A 10239-nucleotide genomic window follows, 5' to 3' on the forward strand; every position below is an offset into this window, starting at 1 on the left:
AAACTTTTCAAATGCCTTTTGAAAATCTAGCCCCTGGTGAGGAGATATAATCAGGCATTTCATTAATGCTTCCTTTGCTGAGTAAATCAGGTAACTTTCTAAAATGGTAATGTTTGGATTAAACTCTTCTTGGGTGTGCAGCCCACTTAAAACTGGTCATATGCGTTTTAAAGTGTTTTTCTCTGTTTTTGCACAAGTCCAAGTTCTGTCAAGGACAGCTTGACACACATTGCAAGTACAAAATTGTCTCGCATACTCAACACCTCATTTTCTTGGAGAAAAAAAATGAGAAAAAGCTACGTAACAGTAAATAAATGTGCGTAGATAGTGTACGTCTGCCATTAACAAAATACCACTCATTATGCAAAGGCTGTGATTAGTTGCAAACGTGCTCTAATGGTTATATTAACCTGTGAAAATGAGCCTTTGTTTGGGAAAAGAACTTAGTACAATGCAAAATGAGGTTAAAATCAATTATTTAAATGAAGGCTTCCTGCTTGCTGATTTAAGTAATGGTTTAAATTAGTGACAGAAATGGCTTTGCATATGACTTCCTCAGGGTTGTGGTGAAGCAAGAAACCTTCTGCACAAAGGAGTGGGTTAACAAAGGGATACTGAGTTTTTCACAACTGAAGTCATTTTTTTCGAACTTGAAGCTTGTTGGCAGTGAATACAAGTATCTACCCTCTGGCTTATGAGAAGTGGAATTTTTCTCCATAGATCAATGGAATTTGATGGAAGAGACTTTAGGTCATCTCCATCCTATTGCTTATTTGGGTTATCCACTGGTATTATTCTAATTTTTAGTTTTACCTAGCTTGGGGAACAGGACCCTTTACATTTTCCCCTGCACAGCCTAAAATGTCCATTTCTGATGTATGTATTTATAAACCTGTGCCTATCCTCCCATGCTGACTTTGCCTAAGGGGCCTCCTTCCTGCAAAGTGGTGAAATTATTCACCTGCACTTAATGAGAGCACCTTATGAACCTGAGGACTATCAAAATATTGGAGGTGGTGCCTAGGGTCCTGTAAAAGACTTTACCCACGTTTTATGAAGAAACGCATGCAAACATGATGGCAGTCCAGAAGCAACACCCAGCAAAACCTCTTCTTTTTAAAATGCAGGCATAACCTCTTTCCTTGAGCAAAGGTGGGAGTCTACCCGGAGATGGGCCCTGTCCTTAGAGGAGCTAAATCCTGCTTTTTCATATTGATCACAGGGTTGACTTAATACAATTGCAAAGTACAAAATAAAACCACGGTTAGTGGAGAGGTTCAAAAAGTGTTCCTGTCGGAGGGGCAAGATTCTGTTGAGAAAACAAATGCTCAAGTATCTCTTCTGAAGAAATTCAGGTGGAAAGGGGAACTTGTCTTAAATGATGTATGATCGTTTCCTGTGTGACAAAACCACATGTCACTAGCTAGAGCTTCTCCCATGTATGCCTACATTTTCTCTGATTTGCATTTATAATTAGGAATAAAAAATTAACAAGGTGCATCGTTCAAAAGAGGACTTCTGTTTCAGCCAGCGTGTAAAAACATTTTGAGTTGTCATGGCTATTTGAGTGATGTTATCTAATTGCCTAAAATACTTTTTCTTTCTTTTTTTCTCCTTTTGGTTCTGTTAGCAGTTGATGCTCAGTCTGCCCAGAAGTGGGTGAAGTTTTCTTCCGTTTCCGATGGTTTTAGCTCTGACAGTACTAGCCACCATGGTGGCAAAATCCCAAGAAAACTAGCCAATCAGGTGGTGGATCGAGTTTGGCAAGAATGCAATATGAACAGAGCACAGAACAAGTATGTACTAGCTTTCTGAAACTGAGATAAATGCCATATAGTAAATATAGCTGAAGAACTCTTATGCTGTAAGCAATGGGTTTTGAAGAAAAATTGTCAGAAAGATATGTTTTGCTTTATTAATTTTGAAGCGTTTCAAAGGAAAAAACTTACTTTGAATATCAGTGCACACTGATTTTGTTCACACAGCTGCTATTAAGATTTGGCATAGGGTTAAAGAAAAAGTAATGTGACCTGTAGTTTAAAAAATAATTAACTTCCCAATATTGGATTATAGGAGGAAGTATTCTGCTACATCAAATGGCTTATGCGATGAAGAGACAGTTGACAAAGTAGCCTCCTGGGATTTTGTTGAAGCCACACAGAGGACAAATTGCAATTGTTCAAGGTACCCCAGCAGACCTGCAGTCCAATAAGTAGATAGAATTATGCAGGGTTTATTTTTTGTGGCAGATTTTGGCAATTTTAAGCAATAAAGGTCTATACCACAGGGGGGATATGTATCCTGAACTTATTATGCAATCACCTGTGATGAGGGTAATATATGAGCTTTTATTTGCATGGATCAGCACAGTGATCTCCTGACAATTCAGTGTACACATGAGTATTCTGGCTTCAGGTTCCTCAGGCCGCCTACCTTGGGTTGAGCTCACCAGAGGGACAACCTGCACAGTCTCTAGTGTGAGTCTAGGATAGAGGTTCCCAACCCCCAAGCCACAGCCTGGTACCAGGCCGTGAAGGGTTGGCTGCCGGACTGGAAGTCCAGAAGTGACCAGCATACTGCGGACCAGCAGCCAACCCTTTTTTATACTTTGTACTAAGTATAAAAAAGGGTTGGCTGCTGGCCCACAGTATGCCGGTTACTTCCAGAGCCCAGTATGCCGGTCCGCAGTCTGCTGGTCCGTGGCCCAAAAAGGTTAGGAACCACTAGTTTAGGATTCTTAGGTCAGTGCACACACTGCTTTTGGTAGCTATTGAGGAAAGAAGCCTTAAAAAAACCATTTGCTGTGGCCTGGATCCTCAAGGGTTGTAAAGGAGATGATTTTGTTTTGGGGAAAAAGTTATTAGCATTAGCTGGTAGAGTAGATGAGCTTGCAACACTGCTATCCTAAGAATTGGACATTATGCGGCACTTGTTTCCACACAAAGTTGGCTGCTGGAGAAAACCTGTGTATGTGTGAATTTGCATGTTTTCGCTACAGCTTTTGCATTAAAATCCATGATAAAAGCCTTCTGAAGGAAATAAAACCATCTCTATTAACAGGTTTTTCTTTAAAGTGAATTTAAGTCCCCTTAATTCTAGTAGTAGCTTAGATTTGTGGCTTTAGTTTTTGCACAACACACTGTGAAATTAAAGTAGCGAAGAATCTATTGGCAATACTAAAATCTATGTTTAACTCTTCATGCTCAGTCTAATGATTCTGACCTTTGGAGTACAGGATGAATGGCTGGGAAACTGTAGATTAAAAAAAAAATGCTTACCTTTTTCCATTCTTGAAACACTATTACCCTAAGGCCTGTGCAAATACTGGAGACTTGAGAGAGAGTGGAGTTAGGCGCACAGTGTTTCACTAAAGGAGAATTTGTGTATGGGGTCTCTCTTACTTAATGCTATGCTAATAAATGTGAGTCGAGGATAGATTAAAAATGGGATTGCCAAAGTTTAAAGATCTCTCTTACTCCCTTTCTCTCTCTCTCTTGGGATTTTAAGAGTGCCTGTGTGCAGAAGAGGCCATGCAAAGTTCAAAGGAGATAGAACTGTGCTTTAATAAATTGAAAACCTTTACTTCTGATTTAAAGCTGAGAAGCATGAGCTGCACACTTTTGGTTTTCTCTGCCAGAATGAGGTACTCCAGTCCTGTAAACAAAGGTGTGTGCACAACTCATTATCAAGCTGATTTTTTTTCTGTAATCCGTTTCGGTACTTGTGGCCCTTATTCTGGCAGAGAATCCAGAAAGTCTGCACTTTGGGGAGTTTCACTCAGAAGCAGCCATTTTTTGCATTCTGCATGTTGGGGAGCAGGAGGGAATGCACTTCATCATTAAAGTGCATTTATATTCTGAAAAATAACTGTGTAAGTGGCACTGGGAGATTTAATATATTTCTCTCTTTCTTATGAGATTTACAGGTAGATGGTTGATTTGTAGGATTGGCAGCCTGGCTTTTAGGTCTTAAGGTTGGGTTCATTAGGACTCTCACATCACCTTTAGTCAATGAACATTTTGCCCAGAAAATTTGTGCAGCTGCTTGAACCAGAAAAAACAGCAGTTGTACTGATTTGACAGTGTTAGCAGAAGTAAAAAAGCAATACCTTGTTTGGAAAAAATAAGCCACTGAAGGAGGAACAGATCCTTCAACAGTCTTTCACCCTAACTTCACTTCAAGGACTTGAGTGAGCATGCTGTTCAGCTTTGAGAGACTGTTGTAGCAACAGGCACCAAAATGTGGTCCGAAAAACTGGACACCTTCCTGTCAAGTATGTACAAAACCTGCTTAGATCCCCTATCTCTATATCCAGTTTCTCATAATTGTATTTATCAGAAGTGGGCTGGCTTGTACCCAGTAGTGTGCCAGCGGATACACTTGTGAGATTCACTAAAGTATTTTGCACTTATTTTTCCAGGCACAAAAATCTCAAACCAAGAAATTCAGGGCAGCAGGGGCAGGCGCCGCCCGCAAGCCAGCAGCAGCAAGCGGCTCCAAAGCACAAGACAAATGAGAAGCAAGACAAGGGGGATAAGCCGCAAAAACGCCCTTTGACTCCTTTCCACCATCGTGTCTCTATTAGTGACGATGTTGCCATGGAGGCAGAATCAGCGAGTCAGAGGCTTGTGATCACAGCACCAGACAGTCAAGTGAGATTTTCAAATATCAGAACTAACGATGTAGCAAAGACTCCTCAGATGCATGGCACTGAAATGGCAAATTCACCTCAACCACCACCGCTTAGTCCTCACCCTTGTGATGTAGTTGATGAAGGGGTAACTAAAACTCCTTCTACTCCTCAGAGCCAGCATTTCTATCAGATGCCAACACCAGATCCCTTGGTTCCTTCAAAAGCAATGGAAGACAGGATAGATGGCTTGTCCCAGTCTTTCCCAGCTCAGTTCCCAGAAGTCATAGAACCCACAATATACATTGGTACTGCAGTGAATCTGGAAGAAGATGAAGCTGATAACACTTGGAAGTATTATAAAGTTCCAAAGAAAAAGGATGTGGAATTCTTACCGCCCCCGCTCCCCTGCGACAAATTCAGAGACGATCCAGTGGTACCTGCTGGACAGGAAAACCTCACATCCGTTACAGAGTAGGTGTTACTTAAAATACCTAGTCATGCAAAAATGGCCAGACTTCCAATTAGACCGTTTCTCCAAACATGATCAAACGTCCCTTTATTAACAGGGTGTGATACTTGAACCAAGATCTTTGTACAAAAAGTCACCTCTAAGAAAGGGTATTTGAGTTTCAGATTATTAAGCTCTTTATATTTTCATTTATGTGATAGTTTGTTCAGGTTTGAAAACCGTTAATGTTCTTGGGCTTAAAGCTGTTATGAATCTTAAGCCCTATCTGCCTTCGTGAGATTTTTAGTGTACTACAAATTTGGTGGCAAACATAATGTTGGCTTTCATCGCTTAATGATAAGCATTGTTTTATTATCTCAGGAGGAAGTTTTTACCATGCAGAAACAATTTTTTTTGGTCGGTGTGTCCGCAGCGTCCTTAAATGCATGCCAAACTTTATGCCTGCGAGTTGCCTTCACTTAGTAGTTTTCTTGCTTACTCGAGGTTATATGTGGTAAAGGACTTTACTAAACGTGTTTTAATGAGGAGGAATTGAGCATAGGCAAAGTTCTGCAGGTTTTGTGTTCCTTTTTTTTTTAACATGGATGCCCAAAACCTGCAGAAACCTTTTGGAGCAAGTGTAACTTTATTTATACTAATTAGTAAGAAGAGGCTTTCCACTCTATCTGTTCAGCATCTTTTGTGTTCAGAAGAACCTAGTGTAGGAAAAGAAGAGGACAGCATCGTTGGGCAGCTAACACCTAGCTTAGGGGATCTGCGTATAAGCTTGATTTTTACCGTTGGTCATATTTTTAGGTTTTTCTTGTATCGCTGGTCTTTGAGGAGTTTTAAGCTTGTTCTTTTGTGTCGACAGCTGAATCTTTGGGTATAATGGGTTCTGGGGAGCTTTTGCTTCATCTACTTCTGTAAATTGGCTCTTACCTTTACTAACATGCTAGAAGATTTGGGGGACGAAATGTTTGCCTTGAATGTTAACTTATCTACAATATGGGCTTTTGGAAATTGGGGAGGTATAAAGGTCAAGAAGCCAGCACTGAACTCCTTATTAGTGTGCCTGTCCGGAGAACTTCCAACTATTTGAGTTGGTCCAATACACCAATTGCTTGTGTTGTTTCCAACTATTTGAGTTGTTCTAATAAAAGATATCGGATTTACCCAAAGAGCCTTGTCTGCCTGTGTCCTTAGACCAACACGGCTACAACCTACACCCCCATCAGGAGAGCTTAACTTTCAGTTTGCAGGTCAGATCTATTCTGAAAATCATACTTGCTTCCTCAGAGGTTTTTTGATGCCTTTTCAGAGAGAAAAAAACAAATGAGCCAGAGATGACTAGCTCACCTTGATTTGTGTGTCTGCAGAAGGATTTTTAAAGGGTTTGAGGTTACCAATCAGAAAACTAATGATTGACTTGTCTCATTTTAGTGCGTTAGATAGACCTCGACTGTCATGAAAATGCTTCACTACCAAATAATGGTCCCTCTGGATGGACAAATGTCATGGGATAAGTAGGAGTCAGACTAGGTTCCTTTCAAAACTTGGCATTCCAACCCTCATCGCATTATCTTTAGGCCACTGAAAATGGCTTTGGGGTATCATTTGCACTGTTTTTGCCTGGCAGTATTTAGTAACATAAGGAAGTCAGAGCTGTGTGGCTGTTTTTTATAGAAATGCTTTTATTTAGTTCCACATGGATAAGAAGGTTTGAATTCTTTTTAATTGTATAAATAGAAGTTGGTTCAGAATTTCTGCTGTGATAAGACTTTGTAATTTTGCCCAAGATTACAACACACATCCCTCTGCAGCTTCCCTCCTCCAGAAGAGAGAAACCCATCCTCATCAGTTTTCTGATCTCTCCAAAGCTTGGATAGTTATGGAATGAATAAAATGCAATAGAATAAAAGAATAATCTTGGTCTTTAGTTTTAAAGCTTATTTGATTCAGGGGTTACTTGGGACTCTCTGTTTCACAGCTGTGCAAATATGTGGTTTTTGCCTCTCCTTTAGGTTTAAAAACAAACCACGCTTTTCCCCCCTTGTCTTCTGTATATCCTTCTCAGCAGATGAGATCTGCACAAGACGATTCTCATCCACTCTTACTACAGTGCTTTCAAAATATAACTTGCCTCTGAATGGGAAGCAGCTTCTGATGCGAGGAAGTCCTACAGCGATTGACAGTTTCCATCCCCTTCCCCAACCCCACTGTGATTTTGTTAATTTAGTGGGGGTTTTGTATTCCAGACCTATCTAGATGCAGAGAGAGTGTCCCGCATGTCAGCCCTGTAAAAAACCAAAAACCAAAAAAACCAAAACCACAACAAAGCGAAAAAGACCAAAACAGGTGTCTGTTTAATGTTTTCAAGGCCTAGATCTTTATATTAAGGAGACATGCATTTATCAGTGTCCTCCAGCCTCCCAGACAATGGAAAGAGATGCTCTAATTCAAGGTTTACTCTTTTTTTCAGAGTAAGAAAATGCATCTTTCCTTTTATACCCTCCATTTAGTTTACCCATTCACTAAATGGGTATTTCAGCATAACTCCCTACTAAGCTACTTCCCTTGAAGCTTAATAAGAAAGTTGTTCCTGTTGTTGCAGTTTCTCTTGTTAGAAAGAAGCAATTAAAGCAGCAAGTTAGTTTATATAGGATGTTGGATTAGTTTATATAGGATTTGGGGTAAGGAGAAGTTCTCCAGTTGCATCAAAGGTTTCTCCAAATGCAAGTGCCGGCTGTCTCTGATATAGTTCATTGCCTGTCTGGGGGTGGTTTATGGAAGCACCTCCAAAAAGACGTGACCTAGGATATCCTTGGGACCCGAAAGGCAAGGCTGAAGTTGTCAGTTTTTTGGATACCACACATGAATCTTCCAAATGCTGGCAGGATCTTGGAGCTGGGGGTCAGGATATTTCCTTTGAGTGTTTTTGTTTCAAAATGCTGTCAATGGGAAGCAGGAAGGTTTGGTTTTGCTTTGGTTCTGTTCTACAGCTTCTCTTGTGCCGAGGGGATGTGGAAGGCAGAGAGAAGATTTTTTCTTTTTTTTTTCTTTTTTTTTTTTTTTTCCCCTTTAGGTCTCTCTGATGTATCCAAACTTACCTTACTTCATACTCCAGTTAGTTAGTCCAGACCAGGGGCTGGCAGCAATTTAGGAGTGGTGGGCTGAAATAACCCAGTTCTGCCTATGGTGGGCCAGAACATCCGATCTGGTTGCTGCTGCTGTTTCTCCCTGCTGCCTGGCCGCTGCGTAGCTGAATTCCCTCACTGCTAAATCCCCACAGATGTCCAGGCTTGACTGCCTGAATAAAACTGGTCAACAGGCTGGATCTTGCTTTTGGGTTGTAGTTTGCCAGTCCCTGGTCTGGACTATCTGAATACACAGGAGTAGTTGTAGGAACATCACAGCCTCTTATGCAGCAGGACCAACTAATGCACAGACTGGAAAATGACAAGAAGAGAGCCATGTGGGGGAGTGTTAAACCTCTTAATTCTGTATATTGGATATGTCTGTGTACTATTTGAGTAATTCACCACCAGGGAATGTCTTCTTGCACTGGGACATTATAGGGGCTTATGTGAACCCTCTTTTTGAACACAGATTTTGTCTTCTCACTGCTTTGTTGTATCTTGATTTGGATTTAAAATGTAAAGCACAAAAGGAGTCCAAGTTTGGAGCAGATGCATAGCTACTGTAGCACTGTTATTGGATAATCTAATTTCTTGCTTTTCCTCTTTAATAATTGGCTCCCAGATTAGGTTCGTCGTGTGTTTTGGAACATGGGGGGGGTGTGTGTGTGTGTCTGGCATTATATAATCCATATTGTATCTCTGTATGCTTATTATATAATAATCTGTCATACCATAGCTTCCAATAGTTTTCTACTTTGCATGCGTTTTTAATTTTCAGTCTTGAATAAGAGAGCTCTTAAGCATACAAAGAACTTCTAAAGCTAGGTTTATTTAGCCTGTTTTCATGAATGTCAGTGTTGGTGGATCTGGCTTGCATACTGTGCCACCAGCGTCATTGCAAACAAATGCAATAAAACAGTGAACACTTGAATGTTTTTACTCAAATCCATGTGTAACTAATTTGGATATTTATCTCCATGTTCTGTAAAGTCTAATTTATACTAGTCACTTAGTGGCATCTGTTCTTCAAGAGTTCTTATTGCTTTGGGTTTTGCTGATATCCAAAAGTCTGTATAAAATAAGCGAAAACAAGTCTGACTACTCTCTTCATTTTATTGCCCATGTTGCATGTTAGAGCCACCACTGTACTGGAGCAAGTTAAGGTGCCATTTCTTTGTACTGGACTGAACAAATTGCTGAGGAGCTAGTGGGTGTATTTAAAGGAAAAGAGCAGCCATTAGTATACTCATTGCTGTGTGTTTGGGGCCCTGTGTGCAATTAGCGTGATAATTTCAAATTGGTCAGTGTTGGCCTGCATTCCAGCACCTGCTCTTGTAGGCATCTTGGTTTTTTTGGGCTTATTCAAGGAATGGCTCAATGTTTCTTCCCAGCTCATGTTTGCCATTTTTTATTTTAACTTGGATTGAGGTGGTTGAAGGAAAACACCACAAATGTCTGCAGAGCTATACCTGACTTGCACATAGAGACCAACCATCCCTTAATCATCCTCCCAAAAAGGTCTTGGAAAAATAGATTTATTCTTAGCTAATATAGTGCATAGACATTGTGTAGAAGCTTGCAACAAAAATAATTGATGCTTAAACCAAGGTAGTAGGGGGTTGATGCAACTTTATAATTGTACTTTTTCTTCTGTCCAGATTAATGGTGCAATGTAGGAAGCCTTTAAAGGTTTCAGATGAACTGGTGCAGCAGTATCAGAGTAAAAATCAGTACCTAGCAGCAGTAGTATCTGAAACTGACCAAGAACCTGAAATTGATCCATACGCATTTGTTGATGGTGATGTGGAATTCCTTTTTCCCGATAATAAAAAAGAGAGGCAGAACAATGAACGGGAAACTGGGAAAAAACACAAGGTGAGTAAAGGAGTAATGAGGTAAATCAGTAACCGTATAAACACAAATTGTCTTAATCAAATGTTATTGAACCATGATGTATACAACTGGTAGCTAGCACATAGCAAAATGATTAATTATCAGAAATATTTGTATGAAAGCAG

The 10239-nt window shown here is 40.2% G+C and overlaps 1 protein-coding gene across 4 annotated transcripts in view; it reads left to right on the forward strand.

The window, feature by feature from the left end:
* MED13 (mediator complex subunit 13) overlaps positions 1 to 10239 on the forward strand; it is a 77729-nt gene that overhangs the window by 44754 nt on the left and 22736 nt on the right. For 2 of the 4 annotated variants that reach the window (XM_006016061.3, XM_006016062.3), the window contains exons 8-11: positions 1631 to 1796; positions 2074 to 2184; positions 4421 to 5104; positions 9880 to 10096. In XM_006016061.3, coding sequence (XP_006016123.1) covers positions 1631 to 1796; positions 2074 to 2184; positions 4421 to 5104; positions 9880 to 10096 — 1178 coding nt within the window. The remainder of the gene's footprint in view (positions 1 to 1630; positions 1797 to 2073; positions 2185 to 4420; positions 5105 to 9879; positions 10097 to 10239) is intronic. The other 2 variants (XM_025210046.1, XM_025210039.1) reach the window with 2 other exon arrangements.

The sequence above is a fragment of the Alligator sinensis genome, unplaced genomic scaffold, assembly GCF_000455745.1.
Source record: "Alligator sinensis unplaced genomic scaffold, ASM45574v1 scaffold118_1, whole genome shotgun sequence".
Classification (NCBI taxonomy): domain Eukaryota; kingdom Metazoa; phylum Chordata; order Crocodylia; family Alligatoridae; genus Alligator; species Alligator sinensis.